The sequence below is a fragment of the Daphnia magna genome, linkage group LG2 (assembly GCF_020631705.1).
Source record: "Daphnia magna isolate NIES linkage group LG2, ASM2063170v1.1, whole genome shotgun sequence".
Lineage (NCBI taxonomy): Eukaryota > Metazoa > Arthropoda > Branchiopoda > Diplostraca > Daphniidae > Daphnia > Daphnia magna.
Window position 1 is genome coordinate 7,868,513 of NC_059183.1, and position 24,536 is coordinate 7,893,048.

The following is a 24,536-nucleotide window of genomic DNA, read 5'->3' on the forward strand; positions in this document are numbered from 1 at the left end:
ATGGAGGTGACGCCGGATGTCTCCGCCCACTTGAGTTTTTTTTTTTTGTGTATTTTCCTCTCAAATTAGACTGTCATTCTCCGAGTCCCTACCCGTTTCTGCATCACGTCCACATTGAGAGAGAGAGAGAGAGAGAGGGAGAAAGAGAGAGAGAGAGAGAGAGACGAAGAGGTCTGAACTGTCAAAATCTCCTTTCTCTCTCAGGGCGTCGTGTTTGCTACACGCGCTGTAGTCTTCATTTCCCATCCTACACTCGACTAGAACGGCCCTGCCCTTGCTTCTGCGTTCTCTGTGTCCCCTCTTGCGTGTAAGCGGTGTGTGTGTGTGTGTGTGTAGTGTGTGCATCTCTGCGTTCGTGTTCGTGAGAGAATTGCATGCACAACATCGGGCCTCGTTTCCTCCGTTCACTTCAGTATTTGTGCGTTCGTGGTCAAGACAACAAGTTCTGGCCGTAGGGAGAAACGGTCATCGATACACAGGCATCAGGTTCGTGTGTGTTGGTGTGTGTGTTCTTTTGCTGGGGCTCCTCCATTGTTTGTGTGTGTGTGTGTGTTTGTTGCGTCTTAGTTTTGAACGTCGAAGAATTTTTTTAATTCTTCCCTCTCTTTTTTTGTGAGTTTTCGTTTAGTTAAATTTAACTTGAAAATGGGGAACCAGTTCTTTGACAAGGAAGGAAAATTTTATTATGGTGCAGCAGGTGAAATGTCATATCCTGGCAAGTGCATTGCCACCAGCTAGCTATTTCCCCTATGCACATAAATAATTCTTTATTTTTCCCTTCGAAACTGTAATGGCATATTGCACACTAAGAGCACATGAAATGTGTGAGAATCAAGTTTTAGAACGTGACTTTTCTCGCTTTTTTGGCATTGCTTTTTATTTTATTTGATGTTTTTCTCTCTCTTCGTCCTCCCTTTGGGGTTTTCTTTTTCTTCCTCAAATCTTAATTTCCCCCTCAAGAGGAATACAAAAGAGAGAGGAGTTTATGGTGGCGGCCGTTTCTTGGGGCGTTTACGTTGCATTCAGGTTGCTAGGTCACTGGTCCTCAAGAAAATACTTGAAGGCACTTAAATGCGAATTGTCTCCATCCACCCCATTCCGTCCTCTTAGAGGACACAATTTTTAAAACCCTAAATACTTAAAAGAGTCCCAACAAATTGTGCACGGCTTTTTGCCAAACAACGCCAACCAAACGTCACAAAGGCGGGGGCGTTTTTTTCTTCTTCTCGTTTCTGTCAGTTTTTGCATGTAATCCTTCTGTTGAATGTGTTGACTTCTTGCATGAATCTTCAAAAAGAGAAAAGGTTGATGAAGAGCACGTTTAAATAGTAAATGTCTTTTTTCTAGTAACTGTACATAGCGAGTTGCCATTCATAGGACTGATCCACTTATTTATTTAGATTTAACATTCAGCAAAAAGCGAAAGAAAAACAACAATAATAACGTAACAAAATAAAAAAAAATAAAACTTTGTGGCAGAGTTCTCTTTTTATACGCTATGTGCGTGTATGTTTAGAAATCCTGGGTGGGCGGTTTCGTGGAAAGAAAAAAAAAAGAAAACTAATTTTCGATTCAACAAAAATGGATGCCGGAACCGCTTATAGATTTCGTTCAATGTTCTCCTAGCCTTGAGGGTTTCCGTTGGCATTGTTTGTTTGCAGACCTCCCCCACAAACAAAACAAAACAAAACAAAAAATATCGCAATCCCGTTACATAATACGTCGTCTGAACAAAAGATCAAAAGTCGATGGTATAAAAGCTGCTGGGGAAATATCAAATCAAATATCATCATACATAGAATAACCCAGTTCATGAATAATAAAATGTCTTTTGTTTTCTTTGATATTTTTTTTTCTTTTTTGTTGCCAAACAAAAAACAAAGCAGATCTGGTGGAGTGTGACAAATTGGACTGTTGCTTGGGTGAAAAAAAAACAAAAACAAAGGGCCGAATTAACGACGAAGAAATGCGCTGAAAAGCAAAACGGCAAGAGGCTCGTGTACGAGTTTCAGCGATGGCCCAAGTGAAGTCGGCCAATAGCGACGAAGCAAGCCCATCATCAGCATCAAGCGAGACGACTGTACATCGTAACCCAAAAATGCCTGTTGCCAGCATCCCGTTGTGCAGCGAAACGGATCACGAAGAAGCCAAAGAAAAGGATCAACTAGTTGACGAAGAAGAAGCGAGTGGCGGTGACGTTGTGGATTCTTGTCACCATCGTGCGACATCGACATCTCTCATTCTACCACCGCCCAGCATGGGTGAAGACAGTTTAAGCGTTGCTAGTCCGGATTCCGGTCACGGAACGACGGGTAGCCATACGGAATCGGACGTTCAATTGGAACACGAAGTCATGATGATGATGCAGCAGCAACAGCAACAGATGGAAGTGACGGCTTCTAAAGTTCATTTAGTACAACATCATCACCAACAGCAGCAGCAGGCGTCGATGGCAGGGATGATGGGCGCCATTTTGGCCGAGCCCGGCATGCTGCCTTTGCCTCCTGTTGATTATTCCTGGATGAACGGACAGCAGCAACAAGTTCACCACCGTCAGCACTTGCAACAACAACACCACCACGGCCCGGTTGTGCACGCTCCACGAGTCATGGAACCGGTGGCTATTAACACGGAAACGGGTTTTACGACGGTGCTAGTGGACGCTTCGGCTATGGCCGGTTATCCGCACCATCAAATGCCAACGGCTCAAGCCCACGCACAGTTGGCCGCAGCATCACCATCCAGTGGTAGGTGGACAACAACACGGCTACGTTCATCCGCATCATCATCATGCGCACCCGCATCATCATCACCACCATCACCACCACGTCATAGGAGGTCCGATGGGTCATCCGCATCATTTCCAGTCGCAACAGCAACCGCAGCACCATCACCCACATCCGCCGCCTCATTTCTTACATCCGCACGCTTACCACGACCCCATGGCGGCCGGGATGGCCGACTATGGGGGATACCTCGGCGGCGTAGGAGGCGGAGGGTACGATTCGGGATTGTTGGCTGCCCCGCCATACGACCCCGCGTCTGGAGTCATTTTTGATCCGACGGCTCTTCATATGGGCGGAGGACCAGCTGGAGGAAATGGCCCCCCACCGACGCACTTAACAGCCTTTGGCGGCTCGGGAAAAGGTGGCGGAGGTGGACCGGGCGGACGAAATCACCGGGCAGGACGAGGTTCGAGCGTGAGTCCCAAACGGCCTAATCATCGATCTGTTTCGCAGAACAACAGCGCTACTCAACAGAGACGTGCATCCGGCCAAACGCATTCGTCTTCCGGTGGAGGTCGATACACTCCGTCGCCGTCTTCAGGCCGTTCGCGAGGGTCGTCTCCGGGGGTCAGCACGGCAACAACGGCCGCCATCAACAACATCAACATCAACAACAACAATCCACCTGCAACCAATGCAGCTAATTCCGGCAATCCACCGATGGTTATTCTTCACAGCGGATCATCATCCTCTTGCCCACCTCCACCTTCGGCTCCCGGCCAACATGTCGTTCATTTGCATGTCAATCCGGGCGAAACGGTCAGCCTACAAATGGGCGGCCAAGTTCAAGTGATTCAAGGTACGTTTTATTTTTTTCCTTGTATTTTTTGGCTCTTATTTTTTTCATTTTCAACTGGCGTTCCCTATCTCTCTGACTGCCTGTGTCAAGTTGTTATCGTCTGCCAGACCCCGACATCAACATGTTTGTGTTTTGTGACGCACATGGAGGGTGACGTTAGTGACGCTGGATTTTTTTTTTTTTTTTTTTTTTGGGAGTGAGAGAGAGAGAGAGGAGAAAGTCCAACCCGCACGTCTATTCGGCCAGCTCTTCGTTGATTGCGAGGAATTGAGAATTGGACAATACAAAACGCGGCCGTGGGGACGGGGGCCGGTTGCCCACCCGTAGGCTATTTTTGGTCATGGCCCTTTTAACAATCCATTTCCCCCCTTCTTGTTGTTGTACAGCGGGGGCGGCAGTTGATGATGATGAAGACCCCCAAGAGTTAAGAAGCTTTTCTGTGTGCCCGTCACGGCTGGAAAACTCTCTCTCTCTCTCTCTCTTCATTATTCGACCTTACTCAATTGGTCATTTTAGTTCTTTCGTGTGACTGTGGAGCGTGTCAGGTCCTGGAGTCGATATCCGGTCGGTAAAGTGAACTCGAACCTCCCATGCATTTCTGATGGCTGAGAATGTATACGAAAAATATGTGGGAAAAACAAAACAAAAATGAAACACATCTCAAAGTCAGTCAAGCCAACAAGATGTGCACATGAGCCACTCCCTGTCCACGCCTGGCCATCTTTCCGTCCATAAACAAATTTGGCCATCCCATGTCTGGCTCGGGTTTTTTTTTTATGTGTGTGTGTGTGTGGAAAAACCCCTCTCATTCCAGAAGCGAAACACAAGTCGTCGTTTCGTGGTTGAACTGTCAAGGCTTTCAGACACAGCAGGCATTTCATTCTCCAGCTCTTTACATGTATCTTCAGTATTTTTGTTGTTTTTTTTTCTGGGGTTGAAGACGTCCATCATTGATAACCCCTAGTTAGTGGCCGTGTCGCCAGTGTGTTATTTCAGCAGTCGGCTGCTTGTTTAGTATGCCGGTCCCTTCTTTTGTGTTTTGTTTTTTCCTTCCTCCCGTTATCGCGGCCTAGACGACTCGTCGATCGTCTATCTAATTCACAATCTTGCGTTCCATATATAGAACTCAATTCAATTAAGAACAAGTTTATTTTCTTCGTCTTTTTTTTTTTTTTTTGCTTGTTCGAACGACGATTTGCTTCATCACAGGGCCGAGAAACTGGAGAGCAAATACTGTTTCAGTTTAAAAAAAGAAAAAAAGAGGGGGGGGCAAACGACATTCTTATATCTTAGACAGATGGTTCTTCCGGGTGAAGGATGTCGTTCATGTACTGTTTTGGAGATAGCGATCTCTCGTCTTGTTGGTATTGGGGGGGCACTCCCTGGAAATTCTAGACAGTTCTCTTCCTTCCCCCTATTTTTCTTGTGTCAGCGACGGCCGTTTATTTCCGTCTTTTTTTTTTTTTCTTTCTCACTATCTAACAGTTTCTTTCTCTCCCGAACTGGAGAAAAGATTCGTTTTTCAACAAACGAAGACGTTTGAATTTTTTTTGTACGCGATTCGACGCCTCTAGAAGGAAAGCGAGTTCTCTGATAACCGTGTCTCGTTAATCTTGTAAGATAACAAGTTTGTCCAGCCCCTGCAAAATGAACGCACAAAGAGTTTATCCTCTTTTTCCTTCTTAAAAAAAAAAAAATCAAAAGCACTAAAGAGTCTTGCGTAATGAATGTATCATGTATTTTGCAATGATCACCGAAAAAAAAAAAAAGAACGAGATCGAAATTGAATTGCAGGAGGGGGTTGATCAAATACGATTTTCTTGGCAGCACTTGGATGTCTTCGCCAATCTCTTTGTCAGTGGGGAGGTCTGCGACTTGTCGGGTTTCGAACCGAAAAAACAAAACATCGACCGAACACCCGAAAATGTCAATGAAAAAGAGAAGAAGATGGAGAGGAGGAGCTGTCCTTGTCTGGAAATCTGTCGATGTGTTTCGTGTCAGTTGTCGACCTTAGAAGACGAGCGGGAAAAACAAAAAAGAGAAACTAGATGCTCAGTCTCTTGCCTTTTCGCTTTTGAGAGTAAACAGAGAGCAATGATGAATGACGATGACCGTCTTTTTACAAAGTCGTCTGGCTACCGATAACCGCCACATTTCATCTGCTGTCGGCTGGCAAATCAGAAAAGAAAACAAATTCGATGTGCAAATGATTCATACCAAAAAAATTGATTTTCTATACGTCTTTCCATTCGTCGATGATTGGAGCAGTAGTGACGTCAATAACACACAGTGCCCCGTCTTCTCCCGGGCTGCCCGGGAACGGAAACGTGAATCTTAAGGTGGGGGGAGGCAGGGCGAACGTGCTGGCCAACAGGCGAGCGATGGTGGGCCTTTTTTTTTTAAAACACATACGGCTGTAGGCAATCCACAAATTACAGTTGCTTTAGTATCTACTATTATTTAAAAAAAAAAAAAAATCTAATAAATTGCACCTTGTACCGGGTGTGATGAAGATCGTAATCATGTGCATGCAGACGACTATATGGTGGCCATTCGTGTTACCTTACCTGATCATTAGATAGCTATGGACACCCACCGTGTGGCAGAGATGGAGGATAATGTTGACGAAGGTAATTTGCCGAAAAGAAACTCGATATGGCCTTGCTGTAAAATGGGACAAAACATGATCCTAATAACTCTATCGACTGGGCACGGCTCAGCAAGGATGACAATCATCTCTTTTGTTTCGTCGCTGTGCTTTTCGGTTCAAATCCGGTTCTTATCGATAAAAGTTTGGTGCGCATTCAATGACGCAGATGCCAGCATTATTTAATAAATAAAAAAAAAATAAAAAATTGTGTAGCAAAACGAATAAAGGAACATCGACAGGTGCGTGTGGGGGTCCTTAGGTGGGAGAGAAACAACAATTTTCCAGTCTGCCACGCATGCATATACACACTTTCCGCTTGGGGTATTTGTTGTTTTTCTTTTTTGCGTCTGCTCCTCCTTATATGGAATTAGGCCAAACAAACAGAAAAAAAAATAAATAAATATTCTCCACACCGTTGGTGTAAAGAGAAAAAAAAATGTGCGCATGCAACAACTTGCGAGTAACGTGAGGAAAATCCCGTTTTCTCTATATAAAAAAAAGGCGAGACATGCAAAAAGATGGATTTCTTTTTACAAATGCTGCGATGACGATGACATATATTTTTTTTTCTACAATGTTTGTAGTAGAAATATGAGTGTGTTTTGTGTGTACGTCTATCCCGCCGTCTGCAGTAAATCACATGTTTGTTCTTTTTTTTTTAAATATTAAACGCGTCGAAGAAGAGACCTCGTCATGGCGTTGACATAAGACGTGGCAGTGACTTGCCTGTAGCTATTGAATTGGATTATATTTTCCAAACGAGAATGGGATGGAATTCAAGGATTTCATCTAGGTAAATTAGTAGCCTCTTTCCTTAAAAAATGTGTCTTTTTTTTTCTTTTTCTTTGTGAAATAATATTAAAAAAAAAAAAAACAAGAAAAAATGGTGAAGTAACTCGAGAGGGGGGGAGGTATACGTGCAGCTGTTGTTCCGAACGGACTCCCGAAAAAAAAAAGGAGACCTTGTCGGACTGGATTGTTGTGCAGGGGCAGAGGGCAAGTCCTGCTGTACATATAAGTAACAGTCCCTCCACTATTGATCCCCCCCTTTTTTTTTTCAGCTGGGAACTCCTCATGCTCCTAGCGCCCTCCATCGGCAATCCCTCTCTTTTTTTTTTCCCTCCCCCCGTTAAAGAAGTGGTGACGTCAAAAGTACGGCACTGTGGCACCATCAAGAGAAGGAGCGATGGTATATAGTTCTAGTCATATTAGTTCTTTGCAGTCCCTGTAGAATGGATGTAATATGGGTGGGTGTCCGCTTGAAGCGGGTCGGCGTTGTTATTGCAGACCGAAACCGTCCAGTTTGTGATGACGTGGACGTGCCCGACACTTGATCGATGAGCCAACTGATAGAGAAAGAAGGGGCTAACACGATATAGTAAATAGTATCTATCCCTATTTTGTTTTAAGATATTTTCATTGACGCCATATGGAGTTACCATTAACTTCTCAGACTCCCCCCCATCGTGTGTCAGAGATGTGCGCCATTCTACGACCAGATGTCTGTTTCTGCCCGTTTTTATTCTTTTTCCTACCATCAAAACAAAAACTAGGAGCAGCAAAAACGGAGGAAAAGAAACATGCTAATCTCTATTCCGGCAGGATTTTGAAGAAAAATAAGGGTGTAGGAGGTGTAGGTGGTGACTGCGGTGGAGGTAAAAAAAAAAATAAAAAAGTCAAATGCGGTTGAAAATGGATAAGATTGGATATGATGACAATGGAATGAATGATTACCGTTTCTTGGAAATATTTTTACTGTCAGTGTCAGCAGTTTGAAGTGAGTGTAGGCGCTCTACGGCGAAACGAAGAACTAGTGCGTAGTCACTTGTGACCTTTCTCCTCCACCCGAATGTCTCCTCTTCGTCCCTCGCTTGATGTAGAAAATCGATTTGCCGTAGGCCGCGCCCTTGTTTTCTAGCCTCCGTCGCGCACTCGATTTTCTGTGATGAACTTGCCTTTTCCGAAGACGAGATGTGGTGAGCTATTATTGCGTTAAGCTATACGCATACATAAAGTATAACCTTCTCTCGTAAATAGCGTCGTTTGCTTTTGTTTTGCATTTTCAAATTGAATGCGGAAATTCTTGCAGTTTCTCTTTCTGCCATTCCAAGATGAAGCGAAAACAAAATTAAAAGGCTCCGACAAAGAGATGGTGGTTCAAAAAAAAAAAAAATTAAATTATTCAAATTCTTTTCCCTGTTTGAATAGAAGATCATTTGTCATTGCTTCTCGCCAGCTCTCTCTAATCCCAATGCGCGGGAGTTTTCTATTGCAACGGGTTTGATTTATTTTTTTTTCTTTCTTCCTTCTGCGGGTAAATGTACGCACGCAGGATACACATAGACCAGATTAGAGGGCTACCGTTTTGGGGTAGGGGAAAAGACGAGCTGATATACGACATTCATCCATTTCCAGGTGAAAGACGTCACCTTTTCCCTCTTCTTATTTATTTATTTTATTTTTTTAAGCCGATTGCTGTGCAAGGCTCATGGTGTGACGATTATTTGATAGAAAGTGTCCAGTTGGATTTAACGCCCTTAGTCACAATTGTCCTGTAATTGAATTCTTTCTCTCGTATCCGTTTCTCGCTTACAGAATTTTGTTTAATTCAACGTTGGTCCTCTTTATTTATTTATTTATTTTTTAAATATTTGTAGGTCCGGCTACGGTGCGGATGGTGTCAACGGGATCACCTCCTGTGCCGCTGCCTGTCCAGGTGCCACCTGGCCACGTTCTTCAACAGATAGTCGATGAAAGAGGTACATTGCGTCATGTTATTTTATCACCAGCTCCTGCGGCAACTGCGGCGGCTGTTGCGGCCGCAGTTGCAGCCGCGGCGGCAAGTAACAAGCAGACGACGACAGCGGATGCGTCAACAACAACAACAACAACGTCGACAACAACGCCGACTATTTCAGGAGCGGCAACTGCTGCCCCGCTACAACCCCCACCGCCACAACAGCCCAACAACTTGGGAGTTTTACCGCTCGCCACTCCGCCGCATCCACCTCCGCTTCCCCCGCACTATGTAAGTATTGATTTTTTTTCCCCAACCCCTCTTGTACTCCCCCGATCCCCATCCGAGTGACGTCACTGGGATGTCATCGCCCACTCTTGTTTTTATTTTATTTTTTTGTTTTTGCCTTTTTTTTTTTTTTACTTGTTTTTCTTGAATGGTTCGTGCCATCCAATCGAAGCTCATCAGAGATTGACAGCCTGTAGAAAGGATCTCTCGTCAAATGGCAGGGCGTCGAAGATACACGACGCAAATTGACTCTTGATGACGTCAAATACGCCGTCAGATTAAAAAGTGAGAGATTTCTTCCTTCCTCGCACATTTATAGCGACTACATAAAAAATCGAGTCGATTCATATTTGAGCATTCCGACAAATTGATCACTGATAGCACCTCCTCGGAGAGATGAATGAGTAAAAGCACGGCTGGGATTCAATTGCGAAGAGGACGAGGACATAATATAGGAAATGAAAGCAAAGAATCGAGTAACTCGTCTTCGTCTCGAAATAGATTGTTACGTGTTCATTTACAGGGAAATCCTTAAAGGGCATCGCATCGCTGTCAATTATTTATACATACCAACGGAGACCGCAAGAAATAAAACATAAAGGGACTTGACGACGACGAGTAACACGAAAAGTTTTCCTTTTATACATTTATAAAAAGGAACCTCTTCTTATTCTTTTTTTTTTTTTTTAGCTTTATCGATAGAGAATAGATGTAATTTTATTTTATTTTATTTTTTTGTCTGATTTTTTGTTTATTTTTTTCTATGCCGGAGTAAGACAGCCATCGCAATAGCCGAGATTTTTAACATTTCTTCTCTAGTTCTCGGTAACCAACTGAAACGTCGTTAAAAGGGGGGAAAACCGGCTTTTCCTCCTTGACGGATTAAAGCAAAAAAAAAAACAAAACAAAAAAAAAAACGGTTTCGTTTTAATAGGGGTCCCTTTTTTTATTATTATTACTTTACAGTATGATATCCGCATTCTTTTGCTTTTATTTTTCCGAGTCTTTGGGAAGAATCACAATTGTTTTTCAGGAGTGGCGATATTTCCTCTATCTCAATATTGTTGTGATGGCAACGGGGCGCGATTAAAGAGCTTTAAATTGCGTGTTGTCCAGAGTTTTACGATTTCGACGCAACGAGATATGAGAGACTGAAGGGGGGAGAATTGCTGACGCGCTGGCGCTGTGCGCCATCTGTGCCGCGTACACGAGCTGGCGCTAGCTGATTGGTCAGCCATGCCACGTTTACCGCACGCACACACAGACAGACAGAATCGGTACTCGTTTCCAGAAAAACCCGATCTTATTTTATTTCTGGATCCATCAGTTGGTGTGTCTCCTAACACGTTTGTCACTTGCTAAGCAGTTAACACACGCCTCCTCTACGTAATCATGGATGAATTGGAGGTGTGAAAATTGAACAATCGGAAGGGCAGGGGGCCAGACTAAAAGGATTTGCCCGCATATTTGCTTTTGTTTCGGTGCGTTTCTGTTTCATCAAGCAAGTCTTTTGTTGTTTCTCAAGGGCTCGACGCATGGACCTCCACCAACGACCACGACGCCACCCCTATACTACGGATCGAATGGAACGGGCGGTGGAGGTGTTGGTTACGGTGGACCGCCCAGTCTGATTAACCATGGTGCTTCTCGACCGCCACATTCGCAACATCACCAGCAACATCATCACCACCATCCACCAGCTCACGGTTATAACATGTCGTCGTCGGCTACGAATACCACCAAAGGTATCGACTTGCACAACTCTCTACTTCTCTGGGCGCCGCCATGATTGCGAATATTTCTGAGAAACGTTGCCACGTTGTCGCTTTTAGAATTTTTATTTACCGAGTTTCTTTATTTTCTCTGTCAAACGAAATCCGCTGAGATTGTAAACAGATACAGGAGGAGGGGCGATGTTTTTTTTTTTTTAGTTTCTTTGATTCGCCCGCGTTGCCAGGTCGACGTTAATGTTATTATTCATAGATATTGTAATAGTAACTTTTTCATGGTTCAGTTTATGGGTTATGAAAAAAAAAGAACGGAAGATTCCAGAAGGTGGCGATTTCATTGGCAATTTTATTTTTTTTATGTTGGCTTATTTTCTTTAAATCTTTATTATAATTATTTTTGCCGACAGGTCCTTCTCCATCTCCGCCTTCTCCGGTGAATTACCAAAATGAAAGGCTGCAGAGACAATCAGCCAAACTTCGCAAAAAATTGGAAAGTAGGTCGAGCAAAACGGGGAGCGGAGTGACAATGGCCGTCCTTAATCCGACCACATCATCCGCAATGGAAACGCCACCCACTTCTCCCAAGAAAGGTCAGCTCAATTTTTCATTCTTTTCGAATTCAACGCCGCAATTAACGCGAACTTATTTGATTGCTTTGTTACATGTTTTATCTTTTACTTTTTTTTTTAATGCAACTTAACATTTCCACGAAAAATATCTGCAGATAACAACAACATTCGAAAGCTGAAAGACCGCAATCAGAATGGAATGCCGGAAATTAGTTTGCCTTCAGGTGGCCAAGACCAGCATCACCAAGCGGAGGCAGCCACTAAAAAAACCATCAAGAAGCATTGGCGGAACGAATAACCGAACTTGCAGCGCCGCAGGTCTGTTACAGGAAGTTAACTCAACTTTTTATTTAAAAAAATAAATAAAAAGCTGAGAAATTCCTTTGGATTTTGTAACTTATTTAACCATTTTTTCCATTTTTTTTTCATGTGTAGGTGGGCGATATCGATTCGACATCGGCCACCGTTAGCTGGAAACCCGTTGAGCCTGTGATAGTGGAACCGATTACGCCCATGGAACTGGCCAAAAATCCGGTGGGGTTAGATGTATTGTACGAAGCCGTGATTGGGCAGAAGACGGGCGCCAGTAAATCGTCCTCCCCCCAAGAGAAGTGCAGTTACCGTGGCAAAGAATGTCATTTCAGGTATTTACGGTTGACTTGTCACAGACACGCAACCAATAGCTTTTCTTTACTTATTTTTGTCTCCGTGTTTTATCTAATAATAACAACTTGACAACATTTTCACGTTACCAAAACGAAATAATGACAACAGGTTGATGGATCTTCAACCGGGCATGGATTATTGGATCCGCGTGAGTGCCTTAGTGGACGAGCTGAAGGTTAAAGATGCTCCGGTCGTCGAGTTTCGCACGGATGCGTGCCGACCCGGTACGCCATTTTCACCCAAATTGCAGAACAGGACGAGGAATTCGCTGCTGTTGCGTTGGTCTTCGCCGGCCGACAACGGCTCACCCATCGTTCACTACATCCTCGAGTGCGACGACGGATCGGGCAATGACCGCTACAGCGAAGCTTATCGGGGTCGCAACAAGCAGTTCACCATCAGCAAACTGCAATCGTCCACTTGTTATGCAATTCGACTGGCCGCTTGCAACGAAATCGGGGCCAGTGAATGGAGTCCAGTTTTGAAAGCCACGACGATGGGTGCTCCGCCCCCTCCGCCGCTTCCGCCCACGCTACGCTCGGCCAGCGCCAAACAGATGATGCTAATGTGGGGCGGCCCAACTTCGCCGGCCGATATGTTGTACACGCTCCAAATGGCGGATCCGGATTCAGGTCATGGATTCCTCAACGTCTATCACGGACCCGACAACGAATACGCTTGCACTGCCTTGACCCGCAGCACCGCTTATCGATTCAGGGTGAGTCACGTGGGACGTGTCAAGTTTTGAAAGTTGGTGAACGGCTCCACTCGGATTGATCCAATCAAATGGGTGATGGATTGAATTAGCAGTTGGAGTGGAAACGGCTGAGTTGTTCACGATTGGCTTTTGACATTTTCTCCGATGTTAAACGAATTCCGTTGTTGATCTTGTTACACAGTTGCAAGCCCAGAATGACGACGGCCTGTCGAGGTGGTCGGAGGAGACCTCCTTATCAACCACGGCCGACCGCCCAGCAGCTCCGGCTCGCCCGAGCGTCAAGGGACGCATCCAGGCGCACAGCTTCCGCGTTCGCTGGGATCCGCCGTTGGACACGGGTGGCGCTCCCGTTAAACAATACTCCCTGGAAATAGATTCTGGCGCAGGCTTTTCGCCCGTCTGGAACGGGGCCGAAACAGAATTCACCTGCGACAAACTAACACCCGGCACCACTTACCGCGTTCGGATTTCGTGTTTTAACGGCCAAGAACACAGCGATGTTTCCGAAACGCTAATTGTCACGACCGAGCCCGTTTGCCCAGGAGCTTCAGCCGTCCCACATTTAGTAGGCAAAGTGCGACCTACCAGTTTGCAACTAGGATGGGGTAAATAATAATAACAACAACAACAACAACGCACATTTTTTATGAATGTGGTTTTATTTTGGTGGTTTTAATTTTGCTGACGGCATTTCGATTGAACTTTGATTTGTCAAAAAAAAAAAAAAAAAATAGCGAAACCGGAATACGACGGCGGATCGCTGGTAACCCAGTACGAAGTAAATATGATCAACCCGGATAGCAGTACTAGAATCGTCTTCTCCGGCTATGAGACCGAATGCCTCGTTGCATCCCTCCTTCCTGGAAGGTGCTACGCGTTTCAAGTGCGGGCCAGCAATCGTATCGGAGTACGTTCCAAAAAATTTCTCCTATTTTCGGCTCATAAATTCAACGAAAAGGTCTATTATTATGACGAATATGATTATGTCTTGTTCGTTTTTAGTTCGGTCCATGGTCCGAGTCATTCGAGATCAAGAGCGGTCCCGGCGTTCCCAGCGCCCCGGTTCAGCCATTGGTAACCAATCGATCGGCACATTCGGTGTCGCTCGTCTGGAACGAACCTGACAACAATGGCTCTGCTGTCCATGAATATCGTTTGGAAATGGCACCTCATCCACGTGTCACCAAGAGCCCTAGCGTCTGTTCATTGAACGATTCTGCCGAGGTGCAAACGAACGGCCATGCGGAAGAATCGGTTGATTTGGATCAACTCATTTTCACGCCCTATCACAGTGGGCCGGCAAAGCAGCTCGAAGTCAAAGGATTACATCCATGGACCACTTACCATTTCCGCGTCCAAGTATTTTTACCTAATTTGGATTTTTGTTTTTTGTTTTATTGCGCATTTCCACATCCGCTCATCCGCCATGTTTTCCCCTTTCTTTTCTAGGCAGTTAATGCCATCGGCGTCAGCGTTTTCTCTCCAGTTTCTTCAGTGACTACACTGGCATCATCTCCGGCATCCGTTTCGGGTTTGCGGTGCACTTCCGTCACGGCGACCAGTCTCAGCCTTTCGTGGAACGTTCCTCATTGCAACGGCTCGTCCATCACGCACTACAACGTGGAAATCGGTGATAGGGGAACGTTCCCCACCAACGATGCCTCAACTACCTTTGACGCCAATTATCTGACTCCCGATACCACCTACAGGTCGGTTTCGATCAATAAATGACTACCCCATCTCTCTCGCTCTCAACTTTGAATATTCTTCCTCTGCTTTCTGTGCAATGCGCCATTTACAGAGTTCGGGTTCAAGCAGCTAACGCTATCGGCGTCGGTCCTTACTCCACAGCTTTCAAGTTCAGTACTCGACCTTTGCCGCCCGACGCACCACGGCTCGAGTGCGTTCAAGCCAATCATAACAGCCTGAAACTGCGCTGGGCCGATGGCAAAAACCTGGATTTCATCCACTACTCTGTGGAAATGCAAGAAGACGGCAGCGACAAGTACGGCAATTTCCCATGCGTCAATTTGATTTCATGAACTACTCGAAAAAGATTTTTCATGGAAGTTCACAACTTTTCTTTTTATTTTTTATTTCATTTTTTTTAATTAGGTACTATCTGGTTTACGAAGGCACGAGTCATAGCTACCGGGTGCCGAAACTCAAAGAATCGACCTCATACACTTTTCGGATATGCGCTCGCAACGAAGTGGGCGAAGGACCGTATTCGGAAGAAGTCGTGTTCACGACGACGAGAGCGCCACCGCCAACGCTGAAAAGTAAACTTTTATTGAATTACAAGCGCTGCTTCAACATGTTATCGATTCACGGCATTGACGGATTTGTGCGTCTATATATTGATGTTAACAGAACCGGAAGTTTTGGACCTGACGGAAACTAGCTGCCGTATCGTTTGGTCAGCCTATCGATTACCTGTATCCAGCGACAGCGTCATCTATCTCGTGGAGGTGATACGGACCAGAGACTCACAGGAGCCTATAGTGGTACTTTAGTGTTGATAAATTTCGATTAATTTCGATTGTTACGATTTGTAACCGTTTGAATGAACCATGTCGTAGACGAGACGGTGCTCGGAAAGTGAAATGGCCGTTGACGGATTAGAATCTCGCACCGAGTACGCCGTCAGGGTGTGTCCAATCCGTTTGTGCCAAGATGGTGAGATTCCAGGAGCTTATTCACCTCTGAAAACGTTTTGCACTCCATCAAGTCAAGCCGAGCAACAGACGACGATCGATTCGCAGCAGAACTCTTCCAGTCAGGTATTTCAAAAAAATTATAATTGAAGAAATGTCAAATTTGAAAAATAGCGCCCTGTGTGGTGAGTTCACGGTAGCTCTTGCCTGTATCCTAATCTGATTTTTCTTATCGATTTTCTTTTTCGTTCGTTTACATTTTCTTCATCTTGTTTTCTCCTCACGCTTCTAGATGGCGAACAAGATGCCGAGACGGCTGACGGATCAGCACGTTGTTCTCATCATTATCGCCGCGATCATCGTCATTGCCATTATGATCGCTGTTGTGATGGATCACTTTGGTGTTAAGTGAAGAAAAATGAGCAGCAAACATATTGGTTGAGAGTACGTGGATGTGTGATAGCGAAAGGGGGAAAGCAAATGGATAAAATAACGAAAACTACAAAGATTGATGGATGCCCACAACCCATTGGCTTCTATCAATAAGTTCGAGCCGGGCTCTAACGACACAAAATTTTCAGATGACACAATGCGCACATTACACCCACCGCTTCCCTTCGATCCGGCATTGTTTAACTCCATATCAATTTTTCTATTATATAGTCTATGATTATTCCCAGCATACCCTACTACATTACGATTATTATAGTTATTATCGATGAATTTGCTACTCCAAGGTATTTTTTGTTTTGTTTTCGGAAAAAGAGTGAAACGGCGGTCACCGCTAACATTTGAAGCAAAAGAGACTTATCCAATTGCGTGTACCGACTTGTCTCTGTTGATATTTTTTTGCAAATCTTTCCTCCGTCTCCTCCACATATGACCCCACTATCCCTCGAGAAGTTGTTTCCCAGATTTTGTCACTTGTTACTGGCAACATTCCTCATCGACAAGGGCATGAGTTATACGATGGTTACGATTTTTCAGTTTTCGTTGGATTAGGATTTTTCCTTCTCAAATATTATACATTTCTTATTTTCCTTATCATTTACCTCTTTCGGATGTGCGCTATGCAGAGAATTATTCCACTTATTTTTGTTTGGTTTTTCTTTTCGTCAGTGAAATCTACCGTCGATTGATTCGTGTTTATGTTTTTTTCCTTCCATTCGAGTACTTTAGTCGGCAAACGTTCTCTCTGTTATCTGTCCTTTGATTCGTTCCCTTTTTCCAAAGTTACCCATGGCATTCGCAAAAGAAAGAAATTGTAATAATAACGAAAACCAAAACAGAAAACCACGCGAGAAGTTTAACATTTTCCATAGACCTATGATGGAAAAAAAAAAAAAAATCGAACGACATTTGTTGTGCCAATTTTTTTTATTTGTTTTTTATTTGTGTAGTTTATTTTCCCTCATTTTGTTCTTAGACATCTCCTTCGCTCTCTCACTCCATATCTCTCTACTTTTTCCTGTGTCTACTGGATTCGATAGATGCAAACGTAAACTTATGACTTTCTCTCCTCCTTTAAAAAACAATCAACCACGTTATGCTTCGGTTTAAAAATCCTACACACACGTATAAAAAACAAAAAAACAAAAAACGCATATTTTCCAGGGTGTTTATATACGGATTCCACAATTTATCTCTATCCATTTATAAATATATACAGTATATTATATATGCAGTTATATCGATGATCCATAAAGAAAAAAAGAAAACAAAAATCAACCAACAAAAGAAAAACAAGAGCATTGCTTGGCCACATGTTATAGATAAGAAGTTATTTCTCTATTTTTATATAGCCCCATCAGGAGAAAAAAGATATCCACGGTTTGCCAGGGAGACATTGCAAGAAAAAAGATACTAGTAAAACCCATCAACCTTTTTGATGTATTCTGGATGTTTACTAGTATGAAGAAGAAGAAGAAGAAAATAACGTGTTATTTGAGCTTTTTGTGTGCTGCTGGATGTAATCATGTTTATTAAACACGGAAACGGAAAAAAAACAAAACAAATCTTGTTCACTTATAGACTTATTCATTGAACAGCCTACGGTGTTCGCGAAGTTCCAGATAGGCACAAGATTTTTAAAATAAAAAAGGGTGTGCAATAAGATGAGCGGCCAAAGGACAACGGAGACGATGCAATGGATCTTGGGGGTGTGATGATTTTGGTTGTATGGGAGAAGTGGGATGGCGTTCGCTCGAATAGATGACCTGCGTTAAAACTGGGAGTAACCTAAACATGTTTTTAAAGATTTCCAGCCAATTGCGCGATTTTTCACAATTTTCGAAGTTAGAATGTGGTGTAACTGTGCAGCCGTTTTTGAAATATACCGAATTACTGTGCTGTATAATACTAGCGCTGTAGCGTGCTGGCGCGCTATTTGTTATCCTGTTTTTTACGTTGATTTGAGAAAATGCAAATCCTACATCAAAACGAAGTCAATTTTCGTAATCACTGTTCAATTTTGAGTCTAAATCATGTATTTTTCACTATATCTAGATTTTTGCGAAAAAGGAAAAAGTGAGAAGGCTATACCCTTCTCATTTTTCTCAAAATCTGCAAAAAAACGACATTTCTTGGAATTGGTTGAAAATCAATTCTGATTTCAAGTGTTTGCGAATCTGATTCCGTTTTATTAAAAAATCGATAAATTTTGTGGAAAACTAATATTTTATTCGGAATTAGCTTCTCATTTTGGTTGTGAACTAATTTGGCATTCCATGGGTTTGACGAGAAAGCCAATAATTTAAGCGAAATCAGTGTTAAATTTTGATAATACCGGATTTTTTTTCTCTTAAACCTTAAACCTATCGGGAACTTCGTGAACACCGAAGGCCGTTGAGTAGTAAGGCCTAAAAACAACTTAAGTTACGCATGTTAAGCTAAGTTCCATAGATGGCGGCTGGTCCGTACCAAATCGCCAGTACGCTCCGGTATTTGTCAGTTGTGGCGCGTCAGAGTACTCTAGTAATTGATATGTGTTGTTAATGTTAACAATAAGTTGGTGCTTTTAAACATATCAAATACAGGAGCATACTGGCGATTTGGAAAAATCGTCATAAATCATATAAAGTTTTCCATATTTTAGAGTATTTTAAAAGAAAATGAAAAAGTTTGGCTTATTTTGTCGGGCTTAACTTTTAAGACTAAAATTTTACTCGAAAAATTGACCTCTTGGAATTCGCAAAAAATTACAGGTTGTTATCCAAATTTAACGCTGAATACTGGGAAAATATTAGTTTTCTCATCAAGCCAGTTGTTTTTGAACTTAATGGGACCAACGCGTTGCTGCCGCGCCAGCAACGCGTTTAGGTGAAATCCTAGATTTTTCTATGCATCGTGTAAGCTTGGTGGGATTACACCGTGTCCCTGTCAGCCGGTGGTCAATAGACAATTTACACTGAAGCACTGCCCGACAGCCGGGGGGAAAGAGACGTGACCAAACTAGATGACGCGGTATCCCTCCGTCAGTCTAAAAATGAGTCTAGATGACGCCGAACGGCTTAACGGTTAAGACGACCTTCACGAAAACTGGCCAGTCGTACGTATCGTTACGTCCCCTACAAGCTGACACCGGTTTCGGCGTGACTGTTTGAAAGGTGCGAAAACTATAAGAGAAAACTGCCTTGAAAATCGAGAAGCCACAAAAGTCAAGACGCCATCTAGCAAGAATGAAGAAGCCATCTAGCGGGGAAGTCTGAAAAAGAGGGTCACTCCAATTATAACACATAAACAACTTTTGATAGAATCCTGTTACCGAGTTGCCATGGCAACTCGGCCGGGCTTCGCGCGCGCCTTTAATTTACCCCCCCTTTTTTCATCTATTGTTTCTCTAATTCGCGCATCTTTATTCTTTTGTTTTGTCGTAAGTGATTGAATGACGTGTTTTAACGAGGCAGTCACGTTTTTGGAACGGTAGCGTCTAGTCGCCATTTTTTGTCCCCTCATTTTTTATCTTCGCCCGCGTCTTAAAGTTTAATACAAGGTTTTGCGCCCTGCCCGTTCGGTTTTTTATCGTTATTTCGCATCGCCTTTCGAACGATCGTTATTTTACGGTTAGTTTACAACATTTTTGGTGCCGAAACCCGGGAAGATTCGACCCTGGTAACTTTAACGCAACATTCGTTTTTCGACATTCATTCTCGCCATTCGTTTTTCGACATTCATTCTTCGTCATTCGTTCTCTTCATTGAGTTTTCGTCGTTCATTTTCTTCACTGGATATTTCTTTTATGCTTTTGTCTCTTTACATCCCAACGCTGAATCAACCGCCAGCCCAGGAGGGGTAACGGTCAGAGTTCCCGGATTTTGAGCAAAAGTTTTCTTTACGTGCCAGTGTTTAAGTGGCTCTCCAGGCCTTTCCTTTTTCATTCCGAGCATCGTGTCCTCTCTTGAATTCATCATGGCTACTCAAGATGAGCTTCGTGATGCTGATTTGATCGTTGCCGCCACTGATGCTGTTATTCGAGGCCTTTCGCCCACTCGTTCGTTCGCCTCGGATTCGACAAGTCGTCTCGATCCTGCAACCCTGATCAGCAAACGTTCCCATCATCGAAGAAATTTCACCCGCAACGTGAATAAAGTCAAGATGGTGATTCGCGAGACAGGTCCTTCAATCTACTCAAACGATCTCATCACGAAGGCCAACGATCATTATGAGCAATGTATGTATTACCATCATCGTTATTGTGCAAAATTGGGTGTCACCGACGACACTTGGTTGGAGAATTTGCGTCATGATTATAATACGGCTCATGAAGAATTTGCCACAGCCCGTCGCCCCGGCCATGCTACCGAACAGCCAGCGCCTAGAGTAACGACCCGCACGAGAGCTCAAGTTCGCCCCGGTTCTGTCGAGTCAACCCGTCAACCCGAGTTCGCCCCGCTGGATGTGCCCGTCAGCACATCTCGCCCCGGTGTGGTTGAGTCGACCCGTCACCCCGAATCTGCCTCGCGGGGTGTGCCTACCAGTACATCCCACCATTCCCGTGAGGAAGATGTCTCTCACACCGAAGTGGTTGTCGATCCCGTTAGTGGCAGTCGTCATCAGGCCGAGGGTAGCCGCCCGTCTTCTTTGGCCAGCTCAAGGTCTTCGGTTGCCGCCAGCATTTCGTCTTCTCATCGTTCGCGGAGCTCTACCCTTTCGGCTCTGACTAGAGAACGCCTTGCTGCCGAACTCGACCTTGAACTGGCACGCAAGCGGCGAGAAGAAGAAAAGAATGAAAATGACCTTCTGGACGAGCTAGCCCGTAAGTTACGTGAGGAGAAGATTCGTATCGGGGCAAAACGAAAGGAACGGAAAATCGAGGAAGAAATCGCACGTCTTCGTATGAACGAGAAGTTGTCAAAGAGGTCTGTTCGTTCGCCTTCGCCGACCTCCTTGAGTTCTTTCAGTGAACCAGATGACGATATCCATATTCCGTTGCCGAAGAGTAAGCCTCGCGACAAAGTGCTGCTTCCCACCGGGCCGTCCGACAAGAGCGCAGATAGCTGGATCGACGATCTGGAACAGAAACCGACGGCCTTACCCGCTGCAGCGCCCATGCCTTGGATGTTTGGAGGTTCGGCCCCGTTCACGTGTAGGACACCGTTTGATGGCGACCCTCGAGATTGGCTTCTCTTTGCCTCAAGATTTCGAGCCCTCGTCCACGACGTCATTCCGAACGATGCCCAGCGTTTGGCCATTCTTACCGAGTGGGTTGGCCCTAGCGTTTTTCGCCGCATCTCGCCATTGTTAAAGGCTCCTCGTGGGTACACTGCAGTTCTTGCCTATCTTAAGAAGCACTACGGTTCGAGCGAGCAGATCGCTCGCTGTCAAATACACGATCTTCTTAGTCTTCCTTCGTCAAGCCGGGTGATCGCCAGGCGCTTGAAAATTTTTCTGATCAGCTGCACGGAGCTGTTGTGGTGTTGGAACAAGGGGGATTGGAGCACGATCTTAAGAGTGCTGCTAATCTTGATCAGGCAGTACAGAAGCTGCCACCTGTCTTTCGCCATCGCTGGGCCCGTTACGCACGTAAGCGCTTACCGAAAGGTGTCGACCTCAGCGACTTGGATCGGTTTATGGAAGAGGTCGTGGAAGAGGAGCGGATGGCTCGTTCGGCATTCGAGTTGGCGCCTAAGATTGATCTTCGTGAAAAGCGTGTTACGTTTCCCAAGCCAGCCGTTGAAAAGCACCCTTCAAGCAGACCTGCAATTCTGAAACCGCCACCCGTTCGGCCACCCCCTACCATCTTAGCCACCCAAGTAGCAAAAGACGTAGATGTCGAGTGTCCAGGCTGCGGCGGCACTCATCGGCTTGTTTCTTGCCCCGAGTTACAGAGGAAGTCACCGAGTGAACGAGCGCTGGTGGCGAAAGAGAAAGGCGTATGTTTCAACTGTCTTGGAGGAAAGCACCGCAGTGCGGATTGTCGTTCAAAACCCGCTTGTGAATCCACCGGATGCCGTGCACGTCATCATTCGCTGTTGCATGGTGCGGAGAGAGTTTTTCCTGAGAAAAGCACACCTCGTCAGTTCCCGTCTTCCGTCGGAGGCCAAGAATGTTTTCAAGGACCTCAAACACTCGCCATTGCTCCCCGCCTGACATCCGATGTTCTCTTGGCCGTGGTTCCCGTCCGACTTCGTGCGGGTTGCCGGACTCTTGACGTTTTCGCCCTACTCGACACCGGGAGCCAAGCTACCCTTTTGCGTGAAGACGCGGCTAATGCGCTTGGTCTTACGGGCCGGCCACGCAAAATTCGTTTTGGAACCTTCCATGGGAAAGATCCGGTCGTCGAGACTCGTCTTGTGGGCTTCTCCGTTTCGTCGCTAGAGGGAGACCAAAGCTACAGGTTTCCGACGCCTTTGTTGTGCCTCGTCTAAATGTTGGGCAACGCAAGATAAAAGATGTTCTCGCTTCGTTCGATTATCTTCGTGACCTCAACTTTCCTGCTCGAGACGCTGGTGAAGTCCAGATTTTGATCGGGATGGACGTTCAAGACGCCCATCTAAACATCGAGGTTCGTGCCCTCCATCTGGGTTCGGGGCCCTAATGCTGTGCTCCCCCATTTGGCTGGTGCGTTGTTGGAAGGACCTACCCATTATCGGCAGTGGAAGATCCAAGCATAAACTTCGTTAAGCTGGGAACGATCGAGCAGCTGGAAGAGTGCGTCGAAAGGTTTTGGAAACCCAATCTCTCCCAGTTCGTGAGGCCCCCAGTACATTTATGTCGTCGTCAGACCGTGCCGCAATGGACCAACTCGAATCGACCATTCGGCACACTGGAACGCGTTACGAAGTAGGTTTGCCCGTTCGCCCGCATTGCCCGAAGTTGCCGGACAACAAAGAGTTCGCACGTCGCAAGTTCTTCGCACTGGAGAGGGACTTCTTTTACACAACGACCTTCGCCAAGCAGTTACGGCGCAGATGAAGGAGGTGTTTTGCAGCGGCCACGCAGTGAAGTCACTTTACAGCTCCCGGTTCCAAGGTGTGGTTCCTACCTTATCATCCGGTTCGACATCCAACGAAGCCCAGCAAGATCCGTCTCGTTTCGACGCTGCTGCCCGGTTTAAAGGAACCGCGATCAACGACATCCTGCTGAAAGGTCCGGATCTCACCACGCAGTTATTGGCCGTGCTGCTTCGCTTCCGTGAAAGGAGAATTGGCGTTACTGCGGACATTGCGAAAATGTTTTATCAGTGCTGGTTCGTGAGTCGATTGCACGATGTTTCGTTTTTGTGGCGCGAGCCTGGAACCGAAGATCCTATCCAGGAATTCCAGATGACGGTGCACATTTTCGGTGCTGTCTCATCGCCAACGGTTTGCAGCTTTGCCCTTCAGCGCCTCGAAAGGATGCGCCCGAACACCTGAAGGAAGTCGCGAGGCGTATTCGTTCCAGCTTTATGTGGACAACCTGTTGTCGTCGTTCGACGAAGTGGATGAAGGCGTTTCCATCAGTCGAAGCTGGTTGAACTACTCAAGCTCGGTGGTTTCGACCTCGTCCAGTTTCTGAGCTCTTCGCGTTCGTTGTTGGACCAACTTCCGTCTTCCTCTCGTCTGGTTCCCGAGCTCGATCTAGATTTCGACGATTTGCCAACCGAGCGCACGTTGGGGTATCTATGGAGTTGTGAGGGAGACGAGTTCGTTTTCCGTTTTAAGAAGACAGAAGAGGCCTTTTCAAAACGCTCGATTCTTTCGGCAATTTCGAGCATCTATGATCCTCTTGGTCTCCTAGCACCCGTCGTTTTGGTGGCGAAAATCATCCTTCAGGACATCTGGCGACTCAAAGGTGGCTGGGATGAGATTCTGCCCGCCGATATTCTGAATCGTTGGGGGCGCTTTGTGGAACATCTGCCGATGCTCGAACTGCTGAACATCCCGAGAAGTTTCTTGACTAGTCCCCAGTCGGCGTATCGTTCTTTTCAGTTGCACGCTTTTTCGGACGCATCGAAAGACGGTTTTGGTGTTGTAATTTATCTTCGAGCTGAAACCTCTGGCGAGGTCGAGTCTCTTTCGTAATGGCAAAGTAGAGTTGCTCCCATCCATCAGCTTTCGATTCCGAAGATGGAGCTTCAAGGTGCTTTGCTAGCAGTCAGGTTAGCAAACTATCTGTTGAAGGAGCTGACTCTGCCCATATCGAATGTGTTTTTCTGGGTTGATGCGATGACTGTTGTTCGGTGGATCCACGCCAGCCATCGTCGTTACAACGTGTTTGTCGCAAACAGAATAGCTGAGATCCTGGATTCAACGACCCCTTCGCAATGGAGACATGTTCCTGGTGCACTTAACCCAGCAGACGAATGCAGTCGTGGTCTCTGTCCGTCCGAGCTCGATCCAAATCATCGCTGGTACCGTGGACCTGAGTTTCTAGTTTTGCCACCCGAGCAATGGCCGGCCCAGATTCCAGCTACTGAATTGATCGACCACGAAGACGAGTCCATTGGCTGTTTCTAA

At 45.3% G+C, this 24,536-nt stretch overlaps 2 protein-coding genes across 2 annotated transcripts; both read left to right on the forward strand.

Annotated features, from left to right (window-relative positions):
* LOC116916155 (fibronectin type-III domain-containing protein 3A) lies at positions 1-17,611 on the forward strand. The gene is given in 19 exon segments (XM_045169764.1): positions 1-486; positions 1,887-2,713; positions 2,715-3,585; positions 8,893-9,263; positions 10,786-11,005; positions 11,398-11,580; positions 11,715-11,819; positions 11,822-11,877; positions 11,995-12,203; positions 12,334-12,943; positions 13,125-13,548; positions 13,678-13,850; positions 13,946-14,302; positions 14,393-14,652; positions 14,745-14,948; positions 15,059-15,225; positions 15,317-15,450; positions 15,526-15,726; positions 15,893-17,611. Coding segments are annotated over 18 exon segments (5,364 nt in total). The 5' UTR covers positions 1-486; positions 1,887-2,014; the 3' UTR covers positions 16,013-17,611.
* A 6,535-nt stretch (positions 17,612-24,146) lies between these two features.
* LOC123469874 lies at positions 24,147-24,536 on the forward strand. Its single transcript, XM_045169219.1, has one exon. It carries the CDS (start codon positions 24,147-24,149, stop codon positions 24,534-24,536), a length of 390 nt encoding a protein of 129 aa, XP_045025154.1.